The sequence below is a fragment of the Mus pahari genome, chromosome 10 (genome assembly GCF_900095145.1).
Source record: "Mus pahari chromosome 10, PAHARI_EIJ_v1.1, whole genome shotgun sequence".
In the NCBI taxonomy this organism is placed as follows: domain Eukaryota; kingdom Metazoa; phylum Chordata; class Mammalia; order Rodentia; family Muridae; genus Mus; species Mus pahari.
The window spans coordinates 53,501,762-53,525,747 of NC_034599.1; the positions used below are offsets into that span (position 1 = coordinate 53,501,762).

General features: G+C 38.3%; 1 protein-coding gene across 4 annotated transcripts in view; it reads left to right on the forward strand.

Moving 5' to 3' along the window:
* Window positions 1–23,986, forward strand: part of Nptn (neuroplastin) — a 78,369-nt gene that overhangs the window by 20,975 nt on the left and 33,408 nt on the right. For 2 of the 4 annotated variants that reach the window (XM_029543094.1, XM_021206845.2), the window contains exons 2-3: window positions 18,077–18,424; window positions 23,085–23,253. In XM_029543094.1, coding sequence (XP_029398954.1) covers window positions 18,077–18,424; window positions 23,085–23,253 — 517 coding nt within the window. The remainder of the gene's footprint in view (window positions 1–18,076; window positions 18,425–23,084; window positions 23,254–23,986) is intronic. The other 2 variants (XM_021206843.1, XM_021206844.1) reach the window with 1 other exon arrangement.

The window sequence follows — 23,986 nt, forward strand, 5'->3', positions numbered from 1 at the left end:
ATATATATATATATACACACATACATAACACACATGCAAATATACCACACATGCAAAATAATTAACGAAGAGTGTAGCAGCGATACAACTTTTATTATAAATATTTACTATATATACAAACACATATATTGGTTATATATGTATACATTGATATGTGTGTTTGTCCAGTATTACCGTACCAGAGATTCACTGCTTTAGTCTTATATACCTTATCTGCATACTTTCCTTCTGCTTAGCTCTTGATAACCTCTGATCTTTTCATTGTCCCCATAGATTTGCTTGTTCACAGTGTCATATAATTGAAATTATTCTGTGTAATAGCCTTTCTAGACTGGCTTCTTCCAGTTAACAGTACACATTTAAGATTTATCCATGTCTTTTCATGACTTGGTAAATAATTTCTATTCTTTGTTGAATAATACTTAATATTCTGTAAGTGTGTTTAATTTTAAGAAATTGTTTCTGATTTTAGATTTGAATAGTAAATTTTGCAAGTAGGATCTGTTGATTCTTTTTAACAGTGGGATGAATATATGATAAATTTGTATTTAAGGAGGGTGAAATTGTTTTATTCAAGCATAACTTACCATGGTACTGAATGAACTGTAATTATAAATTGTTGAGAGCTTATAAAGAAATATAGTTTGTGAAAAATACACTGTTTATAAATAGTGTACTATGCTGAATATTTCTTGGGATCTTGCTTAATTTCATTATCTAAAAATTGTTGCACTATTACAAGTTAAGTTGGTAAAATTCGATATTTTGATATACTTGTTAATGTGCTCTTATACATAAAGGAGACATTTTCTCTTCATTTTATAATATATTTTTAAGCATGATTGTGTTTAGAGGGGTTACATGTGTGGATGTATAGGACAACTTTGTGGAGTTGGTTCTTTCTTTCTATACCATGGAGGATTGAACTCAGGTTGCCAGGCTTCAGTAGTAAGCATCCTGTGCCATCTCACTGGCTCATCACAACTTACTTTAAACATTCAGAGTAAACTAGGCTAGTAATCCCAACTCAGGCAGGATAGCAATTTCAAGGAAAGCCTATTAATCGGTCTCAAAGTAAATATGGGTAGTCCTGTTGTGTAGTCTCAGTCAGTCTTTAAAATTGAGAGACCATGGGAGTCTAGGAGGGGCAAGGAAACTCTTCATTCTGTTTGAAGTGGAGAGTCTCCTGGTCACATGTCTGTGTCACGTTCTTTTCAGTGGTTTGTTATTTGCCTAGGACGGAGTAGGGGGCACATGTATGTATGTTCCGTAAGTGGGGTGCACATCATCATATATATGCAGGTGCATGTGTTTGTGCATACATGTGGAGGCCAGAGGACAACTTGAGGTATCATCCTCAGTCAGTAGCCACCTTCTATTTAAAGGCAAGAGTCTTCTACTAGTTTGTGACTAGCCAAGTAGGATAGGCAGGCTAGCAGGCCTCAGAGATTGACTCATCTCTGTCTTCACAAAGCGAGGAATCCAAGGTGTGCCAGCTCTCTGTTTTTGTTTTGCTTTTTTCTTTTCTTTTTAAACATGGATACTGAATATTGAACTTGGGTGCTCATGACTTCATAGCATTCAATCACTTTACCTTAACTCAGTCGTTTCACTAACTTCCTTTACTTTTGAGCTAGAATCTGTCTAGTCTAGTCTGGCCTTGAACTTGAGATTGTCCTGCCTCTTTTTTTTTTTTTTTTTTTAAAGATTTATTTATTTATTATATGTAAGTACACTGTAGCTGTCTTCAGGCACACCAGAAGAGGGTGTCAGATCTCATAACGGATGGTTGTGAGCCACCATGTGGTTGCTAGGATTTGAACTCAGGACCTCTGGACGAGCAACCAATGTTCTTAACTACTGAGCCATCTCTCCAGCTCCTTGTCCTGCCTCTTATCTCTTGAATGCTGGAATTCCAGGTGTGTACCACCATGTCCAGCATATCCTGTATTTTTCAAATCAGATTTAGTTAGTCTTTGCAGAAATATGGATGAAGTCAAAAAGGTAGGGAAAAGACACATAAATATTATACCTGATGAACAATCTAGTAGAAGTTACAGTATCTATCACAATCTAGTAGAAGTTACAGTATCTCTAGATAGTTTTCTCCAGAAATGAAAGGATTTGTTTAGCCTTGGGCTTTAGGCTGAGATTCTATACGTTTGTCTATTTTTTTTAATTTTTATTTATTTATTTATTTTATTATTTTTTTTTTCCTTACAAGTTGACAAGATTTACCAGGCATGGTAATCCATGTCTTTAATCTCAATACTCAGGAAGCAGAGGTGGTATGATATCTGTGACTTGAAGGTCAGCCTGGGCTTTATAGTGAGATCCTATCCTTAAAAAATAAAAAAGAATTTCCAGAGAGGAAATCTTTTTCTGGGAAGATAAGGATTCTTTATAAAAGTTAATAATCTCATCATGCATTCTACTCAAGTGAAGTTTAGTGTTCTTTCCATTGTGGATAATATGTCTTATAACTAAGTCATGGCATCAGGTACATGAAAAGTAGAAGAAAAAAAATGTTATTAAAAGTGTCCCGAAAAGTATTTAATTACCAGTTTGATGTATTTTATTCTAGTGAAAGTACCGTGTATTTAGTGATCAATCTTTGTTTTAGAAAGAATGGTTATGTAAAAAGCTCCATTTTTCTGTTCCTTTTACATCCTCCCTAAATATTACCTCTGCCCATGGCTTCAACCGCCACTAGAGCTGACAATTCCCTGGTCCCCTGGTGCATAGTCTCAGCTCTGCTTCCTCTTGCACCTTAGGTCCTTACTATGTCTCAACGGGATAACATCCTTGTATGTATGTCTCCACACAAACCTCAGCTTCCTTTTCTTTACTCCATTTATGGTATAGTGCTCTACTCGATGGTCATCAAGTTCATTTCATTTTGTTTTGTAAACATTTTTCGTGTTTATTGTCTTCACACCACTACAGCCACTCTTAATTGCTTGAGATTCATTTTTTTTTTTTCCACTTAGATTGTTGAAGAAGATTCAAGGCTTTCTCTGACATTGTTCTTCATTTCAGGCCTACTTTGTGTTGCCACCATTCACATCAGAATCTTTGTTCATAGGAAAGAAGCCCAGGCTGCTGTTCATAGTCTACAGGATGCTTTTCATTTTTACTTTTATGAGAAATATCAGCAACTGACAAGTATTTGGGCTGTAATAGCCCTCAGCAAATGATGACTCTTTTCCACCTTTGTTTAGAACTAGACATTCCTGCCTCTTTTAACACTGCTCATGCCATTATTTCTCAAGATAATCTTTCCTTTTCTGACCACTGACAGGGAAGGCTCCACTCAGATTTTATTACATTTAAAGTTTAAAAATCTCATTTTATTGTATACACAATAATGACCATTATTGTTTGTATTATATTTTGATGAGTAGTATGTACTGTGGGGTTTTTTTAGACTGTTTTAAAATTCTTTTACAATTTCATACATGTGTAAAATGTATCTCAATCATATATACCCTTAACTCACCTCTTCTACTCTTCTGGCATTGGCCATGTTTTCCTCCCATCTTTATGCTCCTCCCTCCCTTTAAACAATCCTCGGAGTCCAGTTAGTGTTGTCTGCTGGAATGTTGAAAGATTATTGGCTTGATTTTTGTGCATGTAACCATAGCTGCAGTGAGTTCCTGAGTGTGGTGGCTATATGATGTCCAGAAGACAGCATATTTCAGTATTCCTCCCTGTCCTCCAACTCAGTCTTTCTATCCCCTCTTCTGCAATGTATGCTCAGAATTTAGGGGTCATGATAAAGTTGTCCCATTTAGGGGAGTTGTTGTAAATCTCAGCATTAATTGCTGCTGTCCACCGCAGAGAGAGGCTTCTCTGGTTGACCCGTGGGTTTAAACATGAATAAAAGGCAGTTTGGCGATATGTCCCTTTAGTAAAACAACAGTAGTAGGTCCCTCTGCTCAGAGCCTATGATCTCCCCAGCCAGACTTTGACCAGGTTTATAGTATCCCTCTTGTGGAGCAGGTTTTAGATTGAATCAGACATCAATTGTTTTCTCTATAACCTCATGCCACTCTTCAACTAGTTGGGTGTATCTTGCCTGGTAAGTTGGTACTGTAGCATTCAAGGGTCACCACTGATGACTTTTCTCCCCCAGCTCCTACATAATACCTTCTGGTACTATGCATGCTAGTCAACAGGAAGCAAATATTCAGGTGAGTTCTAGCTAAATTTCACTATGTCCTGTAACCAAAGTATGTTGTGTCCTTAGCAATAGGATTTTACCCTACTAGTTAATGGTAGACAACCAAGAACAATAATAATAGCCTGTGTTGTTTTGGAGGCTTCTGGGTCTCCCCTGGTCAGTATTTTGTAGGGCAGTCTCCCACACCTGGCACTGAGATTTTCATTTGATACCTGTGTCTGCCCATGCAGGGTATTTGTGTTTAAGCTCCTTTAAAAATACACACACACACAAACACACACACACTTACTTAATTAGCTTGCAAAGTAATGTGCTTCCTTAGGATTTTTATAACACCTTCCAGTACTATGAAAGCTAGCCAATAGGGATGAAGCTTCCAGGTGACTACAGCTTGATCTCTCCAAGTTGTCTGACTCAAGTATTGTCATCATTAGGGTCTTACTATCAGACTCTTAGGTAACCAAGAACACTGCATAGTCTGTGATAATGAACACTTAGGTGGTTATTAGCTATTTTTTGTTTCTTTTGAGAGCTCTCTGTTTAGTACCATGACCCATTTTTTTTTAATGTTAGATTTGACTCTATATATTTTATTGGCAGTTGTCTATGTACTACAAAACCACCATTTTAATTTCACTGTATCCTAATTGCTAATTACTGGCCTTACTTCCTGAGCAATTTAAGCTCCTGTGCCCAAGGTCCTTACCTGTACCTGTATTTTGAAGTGTACTACCTCTTTTTCTCCTCTAGCAGTGTTGGAGTTTCAGGTCTTCTATTGAGGTCCTAGATCTCTTTGGAGTTTACTTTGTCCATGTGAGAGAGTTAAAGATTTAATTTCATTCATCTACGTGTACATACACAGTTTTTCTAGTATCTTTGCCAAAAATCAGGTGGCTCTAGCTGTGTGGCCTTATATCTAAGTTCTTTATTCCACTGACCATGTGTTTATGCCGGTACCATGGTTTGTCTCTGTAATAAAACGTGAAATCAGGTATAGTGATACCCCAACAGCATTGTTCTTTTTAAGGATTATTTTGCTTATCCTGGATCTTCTGTATTTTCATACAAATTTTAAGATTACAGGGTTTTGTTTTTTCAGTTTTGGTAAAAAAATGTCACTGGATATTGATTAAGATTGCTTTAAGTATGTAGATTGCTTTTGGTAAAATAGCCATTTCCATGAGATTATTTTTTTTTTTTTTTTTTTTTTTGGCTTTTAGAGACAGGGTTTCTCCGTATAGCCCTGGCTGTCCTTGAACTCACTCTGTAGACCAGGCTGGCCTCGAACTCAGAAATCCACCTGCCTCTGCCTCCCAAGCGCTGGGATTAAAGGCGTGCACCACCACGCCCGGCTGAGATTAATCTTTTTAATCTGTGAGCACAAGAAATCTTTATCTTTTAGTGTCTTCTCAGTTTTTCTTCAGTGTTTTCAAGTTCTTATTTTAGCATCTTTTATATTTTTGGTTAGATGTATTTCACAGTTGTCATTGTTTTGGAGGCTATTGTGAATGGGATTGTTTCCCTGATTTCTTTTTCAGTTTGTCATTGGTTTGTAAGAAGGCTACTGATTTTTGTATATTAACTTTATGTCCTGCTATATTGTGTAAACTACCTTTAAGAGTTTCAAGTCTTTAGAATCTTATATGTATGGAATCATGCCATCTGCAAATAGAGATAATCTGACTTTTTTTCCCCCTTTCCTGTCTGTATCCCTATTGCTTGATTTTCTTGTTTTATTACTCTAGCTTAGACTTCCAAGTACTATATTGAGTAAGAGAGGGGAAAGTAGACATCCATGCCTTGTTCCTGCTTTTAGTGGAAGTACTCGTGAGTTTTTTCCCATTTAATGAAACATTGTCTGTAGGCTTGTCCTGTATAGCCTTTATTATGTTGACATGTGTTCCTTCTACTTTGAATTTTTTCAGGACTATTTTTCCCTTCCAAGACAGGGTCTTACTGTGTAGTTCTGGCTGTCTTGGAACTCATTATGTAGACCAGACTGGACTCAAATTCACAGAGATCTGCCTCCTTAGTGCAGGGATTAAAGGAGTGTGCCACCACACCTATCCTTTTCAGGGCTTTCAACAGGATGCAATACTCGTTTTTGTCAAGTTTCTTTTTCCTGAATTTATCAAGATGCCGTATCTCAGATTTTAAGTTAACGGTTACTATGTACAGTACTTGGGAAATAGTTTGATTGAAGGTATAATTCCAGTTTATAGATTAATAAATTGAAAAGACAAGACAAACCAGGGACGGTAGCATTTGTTCATAATCCTAGCACTCAGGAGCCTGAAGGAGGAAGATCAAGAGTTCCAGGCCAGTGTTGCTACATAAGTTTGAGGACCATCTGAGGTGCCTTAGACCCTGTATCAAAACCAAACAGAAAAGCAAAAATACATAGCAAAAGTCATGGCTTTGGAGTGTAGTTTGGTTTTTGTTACTTTTGGCCTTGGAACATACGTTTACCTGCTGAAAGAACGGTTTTAAAAATAACTGGCTCTTTCTCCTACTCTTCTTTTGTCTGGACAACTTGGGCATGTAGCAGTTTCAGAGTATCTTACATAGGACTTGTCAAAGTATAGTCCCTGGATCAGATAGGTGTGCTAGTTTCAGAATCTGGACACTCTCTCAGCAGTCTGTTTTAGTAACTTTCCAAATGATTTTTGATACATGAAAATGTTCAAGAATCACTGTGTTCAAGTTTTATCATCTTAGGAACATTTTACCTTTGATATATAATAACAAAATTTCTGCTTTGGAAATAATTCAGTAGCTGGAAAGATAACTAATTTCAGTAATATCCTGGAATGTGAATAATAAATTTCCTACTGTGTGTTGGAGTTGACTGGTGAATTTTTAAAAACAACAACAACAACAACCCCAGCAAGCACGTTGGAGGTGGAGCATGCCTTTAATCTTATCAATCCGGAGGCAGAAGCAGGATCTCTACAAAATCAAGTTCCAGGACAGCTAGGGCTTTACATAGAGAAACCCCTGTCTCAAAAAAACAAAACAAAAAAACCAAATAGACAAAAAAACAGAAAACAAAACAACCCCCCCCAACAAACAAAAGCAATAATAACAAAAACACAGAGAATGACTTTTGTTACCCCTTTAAAATATTTTCTAGACTATATTTAGATGATCAGCTTGAACAACTTGTCTTATGTTCATGGGATGTTTCATGATGGAAGAATGAGATGAATTGTGGTGTTGGTTGGGTTTTTTGTTTTGTTTATTTCTGAGTTCTGTAACTCCAACTGGCCTCATAGCAGTGATCCTACCCCAGTCATCAGAACTCTTCATGTTTAATCCTATTGTAAGTAGTTGTCAGGGACAGTGAGCTTGTTATCAGAAGCTACACTGTAGACAGCTATGCTTCACAGAAAAAGAGTGGAAATTAGCTTTTGTTTCTTACTACTCATAGTTTCTGAAAATGGTTTATTTAACTAGTAAAAATTATGTGGTAATATTTGTTAACGTATGATAAAGATGATTTGTTCAAACAGGAAGTATAGGGACTAGGACTACACTTCAATGGCACTTTAAACAAAGGGTTACGTTCCACATCAAACACAACACAGACAAGTGGGTAAATTCCCACTTTAAAATTAAGCTAAGGTGAAGGATATGGGTTGGTGAGTGATTCTGATCAAACCAACCTAACAGAATATCTTTTTTTTCTTTTTCTTTTTCTTTATCTTTTTCTTTTTTTTTTTTTCTTTCTTTCTTTTTTTTTTTCTTTTGAGCTAGAGTTTTACTATGTAGTGCTGACTGTCCTGGAACTAGCTCTATAGACCCAGAACTCAAAGAGATCTGCCTACTTCTACCTCCCAGGGCTGGAGTTAAAGGCATGCCACCCTGCCCACCTTCTATTAGAATTCTCATGGAAGAAAGACCAGAGTGATCAGACCCTACTTGAGGCCTGGTAGAGGATGCCTGATTATACAGAGTTGACAGCTATTGAAGATAGATGAATTTTTTGTTGTTGTTGTTAAACTGTCTTAGCAGAATTCTTTGCTAAAAGTGAATCTTACAGGGACATACATAGATGATTCTAGAACAATCAGAAGCATGAATTAATTTTAGCCAAGCAAAAAATTATCAAATTGGTATATTATTCAACCTTTAGAGCATATCATTTATATTTTGCTTTCAATAAAGTCTAACCATAGGGCCAGCTAAAGTACATTTCTAAAATGCTTGTCTACAATTTTTTCTTACATCTTTTAAAAATTAGTTCTGTTCTCAAAAGAGCGGCATTTTGGTCCATAGCTATATTGGTGGTCTTTTGGGATTAAAAAACAAAAAACAAACAAAAAAGCAAAACCTTTTATCAGCATTTATATAAATCTGTGAAGATTCACTTTTTGAGCCAAAACATTCTTAGCTTACAAACAGATCACAAGAAGAGCTCTGCTGGGCCCAAGTGTACCAGCAACTTGACTATTATTTGTGAAATTAAAAAGTGAATCAGGTTTCTGCCAGGTGTACCACACCTATAATCCTACCACTTAGCAGTCTGAGGGAGTAGGATGGTGAGGTCCCTGCCAGCCTAGGCTACATAACACAAAATTAAACCTCCCTAGAAAGTGGGTTACTTAAAGTTCCCAAGGAAAACTAGCTTGACAACTGCTTGTGGCTGCTGCCTTTTCCTACCTGGGCACATTTCTAGTTTTAAAAGGCCTAGAAGATCAAAGTCAAATAGGACTTGATTTATATTTGGTCTCCCTTTGTTCTGATTTTCTTTGCTCTCTGGGTTAAAGAAGAAGTGTTTCTTAGTTTCAGGGTTTATATTTAGTCATGAAACTGTTTGCTGGAAGACTGTAAAAGACTAGACTCAGTGTCTTTGCTGTTTTTGATAACTTATTAAGGAGAGCGTTCAATCTCTATTGGATGTTGAGGTAGCCCTTGGAACTGTAGTTGTAAGAACTCATTTCGGGCTTCTGATTCTTTTCTTTGTCTTCCAGTTCAGCTAGGTGTAAAGCATGACTTTAATCCCTGTACTTGGGAGGCAGGGCAACTGGATTTCTGTGAACTCAAGACCAGCCTGGTGGTCTACATAGTGAGTTCCAGTACAGCCAGAGTTACATAGAGGCCCTGTCTCAGGAAATAAACCCCCCAAAACAAAAAATGAAACCAAAGCTAATTTTGTCTATTCCTTAGATTTGCTGTCAGGTTCTATATTTTAAGACATTTTATTTTATGTATATTAGTGTTTTTGCTGATGGTTGTCTGTGTATTACATATGTGCCTAGTGTCCATAGAGATCAAAAGAAGGCATTGGATTCCTTGGAACTGGAGTTATAGATGATTGTAAGTATCCATATGGGAAAATAAAGACCTAGTCCTTTGGAAGATCAGTCTTAAGCAGTGAGCTATCTCTCTAGCCCCTTAAGAATATTAAAAAACAAACAAACAAACAAAAAAAACAGATTTGGGGAGAGATGGCTCAGCGGTTAAGAGCACTAACTGCTCTTCCAAAAGTCCTGAGTTCAATTCTCACAACCATCTGTAATGAGATATGTGGTGCCCTCTTCTGGTGCCGTCTGAAGACAGCTACAGTGTACTCATATACATAAAATAAATCTTAAAAAAAAAAAAAAAAAAAAAAGCCAGAATTGATTATAAGTTGCTTTTATTTTTACTTATAATCTTACTTATTTTAAGTTGGTCTGTTTCTTTTTGAAACATGTTGGGCTGGTGACTTTCAATGTTCTTATGGAAAATGGAAAAATGAAAATTCAAATAAGCCACTGGGATGGTCCAGCAGTTGTTACACAAGCCTAACAAACGGAGAAAACTGACTACTGAAAGTTGGTCTCTGACTTCCACACTTCATGATGTTCACACTCTCAAACATGAATGAAGGTTAAAAACATTCAGAGCTGGGCATGTTGGTACATGCCTTTATCCCAGAACTCAGTTAGCAGGTGGATCTCCTCAATGAGTTTGAGTCCAGCCTGGTAGATATAGCAAGCTCCAGGCCAGCCCGGAATATATTAGTGAGAGTCCTCCATACAACACAATCAGAGAGATAGTCTAAATAAATCCCCTGCCCTGCAGCAAGTGAGTCTATTGAGTCAATACTCTGCATTCTTTTTTTTCTGAGACAGGGTTTCTCTGTGTAACTCTGGCTGTCCTGGAACTCAGAGATCCGCCTGCCTCTGCCTTTCAAGTGCTGGATTAAAGGCATGCACCACCACTGCCTGGCTAAGACTCTGCATTCTTTCAGCTTCTTTTAAAGTTATCTCCATAGAACACACCTAGGACTGGTTTGGCCTAAAAGTTATAAAGTAGAGTTCTTGTATAATATGCATTTTATAATACTGTATTTGCAGCTTCACAGGTTACAGGTATTTTATATACATGGCTCATATGAACTTCACATTAACATCATGGTTAAGGTAGGAATTATTGTTTCCATTTTTCAGATGGGAAATTTATGATTTAAGAAATGGGAGACTCCCATAAAGAGACCCTTAGGTATCTATTTATCTAACAGTACAGTAGCACAGTATAGACTCAGGGTGCCAAGCTTTGGATCTGCAACACTAGAGAAAGTTGGTGCTTGTATTTTTCTGGGATGAGAGAATCCTGTGGCCTTTTAGTCATATTTAAAACTTTTTCTTTGCCAGTGCCTTTTTTTTTTTTTTTTGGACCAAGGGTCTTACCTTGTATCCTGTTTGTCTGGAACTCATTATGTAGACCAGGCTGGCCTCAGACTTACAGATCTGCTTGTCTTTGTCTTCTCAGTGTTGGATAAAAGGCCTGCACCAGGCCTGGTTGGTTAACCTTAAGCCCATACAGTTACGAGATTATGCTTGCCTTGTCAGTGGGAATTGACAGCAAAACTGAAATCAGAATGCTTGTTGAAGATACTTTTTCTAGTACTTTTTTTTTTCAGTAGTTATTTAACATGTGGATCGTCCTTTACAGTTTTATAGAACTGTTCCGCACATGTTATATGATCTTCATAGCATCATTCCTATTTGAAGAAACTGTTGTTAAGTGCAGAGAATTTAAGTTGTGGAGATACTGACTCAAAGTCTCACACTATTTTCAGGCTAAAGTTAATTGATTTGATTTGGTCTGAATAAAAATCCTACAACTAATTTTTAATCTCAAGTTTTTATGAATTTACATTTTAGCCTAACCAGTATCCAGTGTTTTCCTGTATCACGTTTGTTTGTTTGTTTGTTTGTTTTGGTTTTTTGAGACAGGGTTTCTCTGTGTGTAGCCCTGGCTGTCCTGGAACTTACTCTGTAGACCAGGCTGGCCTCGAACTCAGAAATCTGCCTGCCTCTGCCTCCCGAGTGCTGGGATTAAAGGCGTGAGCCACCACACCCAGCCTGTATCACTATTGTTAAGCCAACTAGTAATTAATAGGCCTTGTTCTGAGTTGGCAAGATGATTCACCTCAGTAGGTAAAGGCACTTGCTTCCAGGTCTGATACCTGAGTTTGATCTCTGGGACCTACATCATAGAAGGACAGAACTGACTACTGTAACTTGTCCTCTGACCTTGGGACATGGCATCCAGCACACATGCAGAAGTGTGCACACATGCATGCACACACACACACTGAGGTGGAGGATGGGTGAGAAAAGAGAGGGCTGTTTTCTTTCTTTGTAAGAATACTGCATTTTTTGTTTTTTTTTTTCCTGTGTTTTTGAAGCAGGGTTTTTATTTGTAGTCTGGGCTGGTCTAGAATGTTGTACTACCTCTATTATTGGACTTCCTCCATTGTTCATAATCTCTCTTAGTTCAGTGGTTTACAATTTTTAGCAACTACTAATTATTTGTGTCAACATATGTGAATCTGTTGTTGCCACACATTACCACAATTGGTCCTTGTTTTATTAGAAAAGTTACAGTTGATTTTTTTTTTTTTTTTTTTAAACATGAAATCTAAGTTAAATTATTTTGTGTGTGAAGTTTTTTTCCCCAGGCTGTTGTAAAGCTTGCTATATGTGTCTGTTTAATATTTATTTCTTTGGAGACATACAATAAAAGGATAATAGGTAACATTGAGTGCCATGTGCTGTTTTAAGCTGTGTTGTTTTATGTAAGCCTCACAATAACCCTCTAAGGAAATTGCTATTATTAGCTCCTTTTTATAGATTAAGCAGATGAAGCTCAGAGAGGTTAGGCATTTCACTAAGGTCATACAGTTAGTAACAGAACCTCACATGAACCCAGGCAATCTGATTTTATTCATTCAATTTAATCACTAAACTATGCAGACTCTTTTTTTTTTTTTTCTTTTTTACTTTTTGGCATCAAGTAGATTTCTCTATTTTTCTGAAGCAGAAAAGCTAGTTAATTTAGGCTAACAAATCCTATTGCTATTTTGGATGGTACAATTTCAGACCAAGTGTGGAATTTGGTTTATAATGATCTTAATACCCACACTTTGACATGTTCGTTTTATTGAAAGGATCAGGCTTGACTTTGGAAAATGCTTTGTAATGGCTGCCATCTCTACCTAGTACTAGTGATCAGGATAATCCAGTAGTTCCCCCCACCCCCTCCGCATCGTCTGTTGCAGAGAATGAGGTTACCCTCTTTCTACTACTACCACCATATCTTTAAGCATGCCTTAATCTTGCTTGGTATACATGGAATGACTGCCTATGGACTTTTGATTAGTTTGCTGTTAAGTGATAGTGATATGTGGTCTGCTTAATTAACAGAAGATGTGTAGGCTCAAGTCTGACATTTTCCAGCAGTTCTATACAGATTTAAAATACTCTTTCCCTGTAACCACCTTGAGCAATAGGTCTTATGTTGTCTTATTTTTGAAGTAATTGATTTGAATTTGTGGACATGTATTAGAGAAAGAGAACAGACATTTTCTTACATCTTTGCTATCATCTCTTTATTTTGAGATACGAAGGAGAGAACTGCATGAGCCTCCCACAGAAATCAGTTGTAGAGGGGCTTGAAGGAAACAGCGTTCTTTTCCTTTCTCTCTTTTTTTTTAAAGAAAGTGGCAAGTGTAGGTGAGATTTGGAGGTTTGACCTTGGCAGTAATCAGCTGAGGGACAGAAGTTAATGTTAACTGTACTGTGGTTCCCTTGAAGGCAAGAGAGAGTTTGTTGGTAAATTTTTTTCCCCTTAGGGAATATGTGGAGATAGTTTATCTACACATCCAGTTTCTCCTTCCAGAGAGCTCCTCCTTTTCCCTGCTTCTAGCCCCAGCTGTCATCTTTGCTTCCCATCCTCCAACCTCAGCTTTGCAATTTTTCATTACACTTTTCTGGGGTTTGATGCTTCTATTTTCACCCCCTTCAACATCAGCTTATATTCCCTGCCTCCCTAAAAGTCCTGTATCATTGTGCTATCAAATAAGTGCTTCTGGTGGTCCCCTAACTTCAGCCAGTTGTGTACTTTCATGTTGAGAGCACAGTTTGTTTGAAAGCCCTTGGTGATGAAAGGCAGGACAGTGAGTCAGGTTCTGAGCTGCTTCTGAAAGCTAGTTCTTCTGAATTGGAGCTAATTTTGGATAGATAATGAGGCCGGATGATTGCTAATAACCTTCCTTGCTAATTGTGATTTATTTCACAGTGCTGTATAGAGAAGTTCTTTCCCAATTTGGAGGGGAAACAGATCTATTTACATGCTTTCTTTTTGTTTGTTTGTTTGAGTGTTCAGCTATCAAGGAATCTCATAGTTTCTGTAGAGACAGTACTGTTTGTGAGAAAGAGCCCCCAAATAAGAATTAAAGACACCTTAGTCCCAGGTATACTCAGGCTTAGCCATTTAAGTTATTTATTTTTTTTTTAAAGATTTATTTATTTAATGTATGTGAATACACTGTTGCTCTCTAAAGACACACCAGAAGAGGGCATTAGATCCCATTACAGATGGTTATGAGCCACCATGTGGTTGCTGGGAATTGAACTCAGGACCTCTGGAAGAGCAGTCAGTGCTCTTAACCGCTGAGCCATCTCTCCATCCCCTCTTAAGTTGTCTTAGTTAAGTCATTCTAGTGGAGAATGCCTACCTAGTGTTTTGTGTCTAAGAGTTACCAATTAATTTACTAAATTAAATGATAAAAAGTTTATCTTTCATTTATTTTTAAGTGACTGCTCATTTCTTTTACTTTTTGTAACCTTGAAAGACACATTTATTGCGGTTGTGGACAGAGTTAAGAGACTATGCTTTGGCTTTGGGTATTTTTTGGTTTTAGGCTAGACTTTCATGATGATGGGCAAAATATCCTTCCATGACTCTCTAGTCATGGGTTTCAAAACCAGGCAAGGGCAAGCACTCAAGACTTAGCTACATCCCTAGCTTGCAGCACTTAACATTTTTTGGACTACAGGGTTTATAACACTACCTTTCTTATAAAGCAGTATTGGTAATAATGTATATAAAGTGCCTGCAATATTTAACAGGTACTTAGAAAATGTCGACTTAGAGAAAGGAGGAGTTCAAGAGCCTCTGTTCCTAACTTAGGAGCCATTGAAAGTTAATGACTACTGGAGGAGAGAGAACTCCTTTGTTCGTTTTAAGGATGTGGCTCCTAGTTAGCTGGACCACACTCCAGTGGATGGCCCCACATCCATAGGAAGCTCAAAGTGGCCTCAGTGGGTTATTAAAAAAGAGGTAGGGCTGGGTCTCAGAGATTTAGGAGGTATAGTGTGAAGTGGGTAAATGTGATTAAAATGCATAATGCCTAATGTCTTGATATCCCTTGTCTATTTTAAGATAGTTTTACTGGGCTAGAGAGATGATTACTCAGAAGTTAAGAGCACTGAATCATAAAAAGTATATCTTTAATTTACTTTTAAATGACTATGGTTACTTTCTAGCCTTGTTACCATAGTCACATTGATTGCAGTTGTGGACGGTGTTAAGAGACCATGCTGGCTGTTAAGAGCCACTGGCTGTTCTTCAAGAGGTCCTGAGTTCAATTCCCTGCACCCATATGGTGGTTCACGACCATCTAGGGATCTGATGCCCTCTTTTGGCATGCAGGAGTACATAAAACACATGATAATTTTTTTTTAAAAAAGATAGTTTCAGTCCTTTTTTTAAAGAATTATTTTATGTGTATAGATGGTTTTGCCTGCATGTTTGTACAATATGAATGTGCAGTTCTTAAAGAGGCCAGACTCTGGAGGAATCTGACTCTCTGGATTCTCTGGAACTAGACCTATTTGGTTCTGAGAACCAAACTTAGATGCTCTTCAAGGATGAATGCTTAGAACCACTGAGCCATCTTTCCAGCCCCTTCATTTTTGTTTTTTTATAAAGTTTAAATTTGGGTCTTATAACTTACCAATTCAAATAGTAATTTTGACTTGGTCTTAATTTTGTTTGTTTTGCTTTTGTTTCTGAGATAGGTTTTCTTTGTGTAGCCCTGGCTATCCCAGAACTAGCTTTGTGGACCAGGCCAGCCTCAAAACTCAAAGAGAACAACCACTTGCCTCTGTCTCTGAGCACTGAGATCAAAAGCTGTGTGCTACCACGCCTGACCTAATCCTGGCCTATTAGATTAACATATTTTTTCTCCAGGCTTAGTAATTTGTTTTGTTTTATGCAGTGGGAATTATGTTTAGATCCTTTTCTCTATTTCTTTGAGTTGTGTAATACTGGGATTTGGGGTTGCACTGGAATTTCATGGGTTCTGTTGGTTTGGGACATCCTTTTTATATTGGCATAGTCAGATTGCTAAGCAAGCTTTAGTCTAATAACTGTTCTTCAGAAGAAAGTAGAACATAATACAAGTCTACTAATAGGTTTTTAGGACATTGCCAAGTACGTAAATATAGCATCTGAGGGATATAAGCCCCATCTTCATGGACAGTGTCAGAGTGAAACGTGATTTCTGTTAACTGATCAGGAATATGATTGAAATAATCTTCACAGTGTTTTCAAGAATTTACTGATAACTAATATCCCTGGCAATTAGATTGATGGTTAAAACCAGCTTCCTTATCCTCCCCTATTTGTAGGCATTAACTTTCTGGCAGTTAGTAGCAGTTTATGAGCATAGCTGAGACACAGCCCTTTAGATCAGCATTTTACCTAGCAGCAAGCTCAGTTCTGTACAGTACGTTGGAAGCTCTTTTTTGTATTTATTAAACAACTTCTGTGTCTGAGATTGACATTTGTTTGGCTGGTTGGACTTGTATTAGTTTCTTACAAGGTCCTAGATCTTGTAAGAAAGATCTTATACAAGGTCCTATAGGTCAAAGGGGAAGTTTCAAATAACATATTCAAAATACAACATTTAGTCTAAGCCTGTTGATTACTGTATTTCTGTATTATTCACTCTGAAAGATAGTTGAAAGGCCAGTATGAATTTAGAGGTCTTGACCTGTACTTGAATATGATAGTCAGTACCTACTTAGTATTCTTAGATTCACAGAGTGGGATTCATCTGCAAAGGCAGATACTGCTTTGGTTATAAACAGGAACATTTCTACTTAGTAATCCCCATTTTCAGTTAGCTAATTATATCCTTGGCTTCTCGATGATAGAAAAACTTGGATCTTGTTCGTCTGTTCTCTGAAGTGTTCTTAAATCTAATATTGGCAGATTCTGACCTGGTAATCTGTTCACTGTAGGTGAGCATACTTAGCTCATAAGCCAAACTACTCATAGTGCCTCCTATAAATTCGTGCCCTATACTTCAGGGCATTCCCTAATGGTAGAAATTCGGGTGGGGGGGTGGGACCTTGGGACTAAATGAGTGGATACTTGCTCTGTGGTATCTTTCTCACTGTATGATTTACTCCAGCTTTTAAAATAGCCCAGACGATGATAGTGATTTAAAAAAAAAAAAACCAAAACCCTCTTTCTCCTATTACTAACCTAATTTGTCTTATAGAAAGCAAGTTATGGGCGGGTAGTAGAAGTTGGCATCAGCTTTAGTTCTGAGCAGTGCCTAAAATGCAAGTTGAGGCATAACCTTCACCCCGTAGATTAGTTAATCATAAGTATACATTTCTCATCCTCTTTGAATTGACTGCTAGTAGCCGGGCAATTACCCTTTGTAGGAAGAGCCTGTCAGGAGCCACAATTATTTCAAAGACTGGCTTTTCAGGAGATTTTACTAGTAGAATTTATAGAATCATGAAGAGCATTGTCACTGGCATTGATGGGTTGCTGTTAGTGTTGGTTCAGCTCCTGAGCTGAGCACAATAGTTCTCACTTTGGTGTGAAGTACAGACTGTGCCTTTTTTCTGTTCCTGAGGATCTGTATTCAGATAGATGCATGGACAGCTGGGCTGTTTGTTTGCTACGGGCCCAGGAAAGATTAGGAGATGGAGAAGTCTAAACTAAGGATAGTAGCTTACACGTGAGAATTTTGTTGCCCTTCAGCTGAAATTTGGACTCTGAATAATAAGAGAAGGTACTAGATCAGTTAATGCACTTCTTGTTGAGGTTTTGGAAAGATACTGCATCTCTAATGAAATGTTTACCCATTCAAAAGAGATCCTAACTTGGCATAAAAACCCATTACCACTTCCTGTTATCTTCCATCATTTGCCTGAGTTTGGAAAGGTAATGGTTTTGTGCTCTATGGAAGGATGTTCTTCCCAAGACCTAAGGCTTTCTCATTCCTACCAGCTGGGCCCATTGCTAAAATGCTTTCCAGTGGGCTTGCTTCTGCCTGGCCAGCACCTGGGCTGCCCCAGCTTGTAATTGGCCTGCCTTTGCTTCATAAGCTTCCCAGGGTGGTTCTTCTTCTAAAAGCTTGTATGAATTGCTATTACTGTCTCTTTATAGTTTAAAAATGAATCCTTTTTTGTTCTCTGCAACTCATTTGCTTTTTTCTTTTCTTTTCTTTCCTTTAAATTATTAACACCTGTTGATTCTTTTTTTTTTTTTCTGATTGGCCTGTCACTGCATTCCTGCTCCCCCTCCCTCTAGCTGGGTTTGTCAAGTCGCCCATGTCAGAAACTAAGCTCACGGGGGACGCCTTTGAGCTGTACTGTGACGTGGTCGGGAGTCCCACGCCAGAGATCCAGTGGTGGTACGCAGAAGTCAACCGGGCAGAGTCTTTCAGACAGCTGTGGGACGGTGCTCGGAAGCGCCGTGTCACCGTAAACACCGCCTACGGGTCAAACGGCGTGAGTGTGCTGAGAATAACCCGGCTCACCTTGGAGGACTCTGGGACTTACGAGTGCAGGGCCAGCAACGACCCCAAGAGGAATGACTTGAGGCAAAACCCTTCCATAACATGGATTCGAGCCCAGGCCACCATAAGCGTCCTTCAGAGTGAGTCCAGCACCCTACAGTAGTAGTACTGTAGTCTTTAGAGGTGGCCCAATGACCCTTCCCTTTTGCTTCCTTTCCCTCTACCCTAATATGATCGCTTACCCCACCCCTTGTCTTTGTTTTTTCAAATCCACGACCCTTTTGGTTGTAGTGTATGAAAACATTTGTGGCTACTTTTTTTTGTTTTGTTTTGTTTTGTTTTGTTTTTGCAGTCCTTTCTATTTCCCTTATCTCCCAACCCTTCTCTGTGTCTTTCTCCTCAGGAACAAAGAACTTGAGGAAATCCATGACTGTCCAAAGTCAGCTTCGCTGGGAAGAGGTGGGGAGGGAGAACTGGGGAAACAAAAATTTTAAAAGCACAAATGCCAGGCAGTGGAATGAGAGTAGTGTTGAAATTGTTTTTTTCCCCTCCTCTTTAATTTTGTAGTAGGTTTCCTGCTATCCTTTTGCTGAGTGCTTCTCTGGTGCCTTTCTATTTTTGTTTTTCTCCCCACTCTAACTACTTTTTATTTCCTCTGTTCATCTGTTGGAAGCTCGCTCTGAATAGCTAGCTGCCTTTACCTCTATGGTTTTAAGTTTGTGTCTGCCCAGCCTTTTCCCTCGCTATGACTTGGTGTCATCCTGTTCTGTTGATAGGAATGTTGCCAAAGTGCAGTGTGGTAGTATGTGTTTTGTTGGGTGGCATGTAAGCTTGGACATTTCCATAGCTCCAGCTCTTTTTCTTTTCTAAGGCAGTGGCATGTGCTTCTCTGACAGCAGCCCTCCAATGCAACAGCACAGTTCTGACTGGGCCTATTTTCTTAAAAGCAGCCACCTGACAGTCTGTCCCTTAGCCTTGCTATCAGGAGCTAGGTGCTCCGAAGCTGAACATTATATTGTTTTAAAAACTTACCATGCTGTCTTGAAAGTTAGAATTGTATCTGGTTTCTATGCACAGACAGCTTGACTTTGATGTTTTCACAAAATTCCTTATCCTGGTGGATGATAAACTCAAAAATAGTTTGGAAATCATTCACACTGTCTGTTTCTTTGTCTTAAAAAAAAGTAAGTTAAATCTCAATCCAAGTCCTCTTGAGCCCTGTGTCTGTTGTTAGGTGTGGGTGGCCAGTTCTCTGTCTGAAACCTGCATGGAAGAAGCAGAGCCCAGCACAGAATCCGTGCTTTCACCAGGAAGGGTTCTAGTTCTGCATTTGACTTGGTTATGACTGAGGGGCATTCTCAATTCAATGGAGGGGCCTCTGATACTATTGCATGATTTTGAGTGGTTCAGTGAGAGACCTGACTGATTTAGAGAGAATAAAGTTTAAGTAGCAAAATATACTGTTTTTTGTGAGCAATTTGGTGATAGCACAGTAATACGAGAGGGACCCTGAATCTATATACTTGGAAAACTGAATGTATTATACTTGAATGTATATATATGAAAAAAAATCAAATTAGTATTTGTTTTGTATCTACTTGGAAAACTGGGGTGTGAAAGGGGAACAGGAGAGGCTGTTGCAGTTGGTATTGCTGGATCAGAGAGCCTGCTTCTGTGAAGGGGAAAAGAAAACCTGTCTGTGAAAATGGGGAACATTAACCCAGCAATTTTTCTTTCTTTTAACAATTTTTTTTCTTTTAACAATTTTCTCCCCTTGCACGCCTGTTTCTCCTGCCCCCCTTGCTCCTTTCCTTAAACAAAAAACGGAATTATCCAAATGGCCACAAAGGTCTCTAGAAGTTCATAGTTATAGACTGGGCATTAGGTAGTTTCACTTCTAAGAGTCTTACCTTGTAGCTAAAAAGACTGTATGTAAGGAGTATAAGAGTAGGACTTGGGAGTTAAGTATGCATCAGTTCCCAAGAGCACATAGTACTTCCCCAGTTTACTTAACTTAAGGGTATCTGCATATACTTGAGTCATAGCCTGGCTAGTCAGTTTCTCCCTGGATATCCATATCAGTTGGTTAACACAAGTTAGCTGTAATGCCCTGAATTTAACTTTAATTGAATTGTTTTGTGATCTTAGGCTCCTTAGAAACATTGCCTCTAGAGGGAGGTTGAATTCTTCTAAGAATGACATACTAGTGCTTTCTCCAAAGTTCTTTGAGTCACGTAAATCAGAAGAGAAATAGGTCCAGTTTTTAGGCTTGTTTTGCCAAAATATGTTCTTTACATAAACATGGTGGTTAGGGTAAGGGTCCTACCTATTGCTTCTAAATAGAAGTCAGTGACAAGTAAAAATATTTGAATTTCTAAATGTTCATCTTTCTTGGACTTTCACTGGGTAGCACTGGGCCACAGAAATAAATGTCTCACCTTCATCCTGGTGTAGAACACAAATGTAGTACTGTAGCCAGAGCTCAGCATAGTGCTAGTTTCACATACAGTAATGACAGAAATCAGATTAGTTTGCACCAGAGTCCTCCTATGGCACAGAATCAACTTGCTCCCAGCTGACTCTTTCCTGGATCCTTAACATTTAAGGGAAAAAGTACTTTCTTTTGCCTTCTAAGATTTCTTAGCAGAAAGTCTACCAGATTGCTTTCATCACCTTCTTAATCTCCCTGAGCTGCAATGATCATTTGCACCGTTACAGGTAAGAGTAGCATTTTCTTTGCTTCCTTGTATATAAACATCTGGAAACTCTTGGCCTCATTCTCAGAGTTCACCCTTTCTCAGTGCAATCTGAGAGGAAGAACCAGGAGATTCCCGAGTGGGATAGAATATGAAATTGGACAATAAAAATTCAGTGAAAACTTGAAAGTGTGTTTGGGTTTAATGTTGCTTTTGATATATTTTTAATTTCTCTTCTGTGGAGTACTGGTTCTATCTTTTTCTCTTCTGTTTTTTGCTTGGTTTTAATTTTTCTTGGAATTGTGATGCTTTCTGCTGATGGTGTATGTGCGCCTTCCATTGCAGGGTTTGCAGCTGTTCTGCTCGACTTCTTAAAGCCCAGGGATTTGGCTTCTGTCCAGTGTGTCTTGAAATCATGGGACACCAATGCGCTAACGTGTTTACATGCATCTGCTTTTGTCTTAGTGGCTGCTATGCCTCCATTATTTGTATATAGAGACCTTGTTTGGTGTTACTAAATAGGACCAGTACTGAATGGAAGATAACTATTGTCCTGTTGTCAGAATTGAAAATTAGTTTGTTAATTGAGGGAATTTTAAGATTTGCTCTATCATAAGATAATAAAGACACTAACTTTATAAGTGGAAATGTTACATGGGTTAGAAAGTCATTAAGACATTACATTTTCCAATTACATCGTGACTTCTCCATCCGTCCTCTTCCCTCCTCTGAACTATATAAAAAGAAGAAGTTTCAGAAGAGGGAGATAGTTCTATCCTCAAGAGTTAGAACTATTCTTTATAAAATGATGAGGGAAGCTGCTGTGGAAAAACATCCTAGAAGTAGCCAGATACAGGGAAGTGGGAAATCAGTCATGGGTGTCTGAGAAGGATTGGGGGAGGGAAAGAGGCACATACCTCTTAATGTGGATGGGGAAAGGTGATTGGTTGAGACTTCACCTGGAAGACAACATTTGATCCAAAGTAGAAAAAAACCTAAATCTGGGAAAGGATAAAACTCAAGCAACACAGTCCTGATTATAATGTGGAAGTGAAAATTTAAAAGTTCCTTCAAGATAAGCCTACCAGAAAAAATTCAATGTGATTTTCTGCTTAATGGATTCTATTTAGCTAATTGTAGGTTATTTTTGTAGACAGATGTTATCTTAAGTTATCCAAGCCCAGAATAGAACCTGAAAGAAATGTATTAAGGTGAAGGTTTTGGGGGCTAGGAGGTATTGGGAATCGTGGGACAGAAATAGGAAACTTAGATATACTTTATAGGGCCATTTTTGCCACTCATAGTAATTTTGGCCTTGGACATGACATTTTACTTTTCTAGCCATAAAAGAGGAGTAAACCTTGCAGTTCTAAGTTTCTAGGAGCCCATATACCAAGACATACTACACTCTAGTATAATTGTATTGTCTTGCAGTATAATGTGTTTTAAAGTGCAATTCTAAAAAGGTTATTACAGGAATAAATATGGGCTGGAGAAAAGAGTCAGTGGTTTTTTAAGAAGTTACACTCCTCAAAATTTTAAAGAATGCAAGAGACTTCCAACGGGAAGTTTACTTTTAAATCTAGTATCTTTTCTGTGAAATGGCTGTGGTCAGTTTGCTATAGTTTAGCAGATTCCATTGTGGGAACAACCGAATATGTATTATGTGTTGCTTTTCCAAGGTCCAGTGGCTCTGTAAGGAGTATGTTACATAAAAGACACACTGCCTTTGCATTCAGAACCGCAAGGCAGAGCTCCATTTTCTTATAGATGCTGAATTGGCTGGTGGTTCTTACTTCATAAAATTGTGGTATTGAAAACTGTAAGTGGATTGTTGCCAGTGCAAGCACATGTAATACTCCCATTCTTTCACGTCTAGGCCAGCTGGTCTTCAGGCTGTTGTCTGCGCTAGTGGTCATTTGCTTATAATCATTGTTTTTCCTTTTTTTAACTTCCACCAAAGTGGTAAAGTGAAAGTCCCAATGTAGTCCTGTCTGCCTTCCCTCTTCTTCTAGTCTCCCTACCCTACCCCATTTAACTCTCAGGCCAGGGCTACAAACAATGGAAAACTATGGCACTCTGTCATTATGTACTCTAATTACAGAACCAAGAATTGTCACCAGTGAAGAGGTCATTATTCGAGAAAGCCTCCTTCCTGTCACCCTGCAATGTAACCTCACTTCCAGCTCTCACACCCTTATGTACAGCTACTGGACAAGGAATGGGGTAGAACTCACTGCCACCCGTAAGAATGCCAGCAACATGGAGTACAGGTAAGAACTAACACTCTTGGGAACAAAGGAGAGAGTATGTTCATAATCCTTCATCATTAGCAATTCACATATGATGAAATTATGAGTATGAAAATGTTAATTAAAGGATACATTGTGGAGCTAGTGAGATGACTCAGCAGGTAAGGGTGCTTGCCATCAGGAATCCACATGGTGGAAGGGAAGAATCAACTGGCAGGTTGTTCTGCGTGCATGCGTGCATATACTAAATAAACGTTTTTACAAAAGAGAGATACTGGGTGTGATGGTGTACATCTTTAATTCCAGCACTTGAGAGGCAAAGGCAGGGAGATCTCTGTAAATTCAAGACCAGCATGGACTACATAATGAGTTCCAGTACAGCCAGAATCGTGTAGAAGATGGTGTTTTAAAAAGCAAAACAAACGAAAGAGGGGTGGGGTGGGGTGGGAGACAGAGAGACAGACAGACACACACACAGACACATTATGAATTATTTTGTTACAGTAACTTGAACTGGTTCCTAAACTGGTTTCTATGCTTTTTCTGAAGGTCTTTCATATCTTATCCTCATTAGGAATTTACATGTACATGTTGAAAAAATGAACTTGAGAATGTTTCTATTAAAAATTCAGTATGATCTCATTATTTCAGTGTACTGAACTCTCCCAAATTCTGAACTTTGATATGAGATGCATTTGGCCCTCTCCTGGTTGTGTGTGTGTGTGTGTGTGTGTGTGTGTGTGTGTGTGTGTGT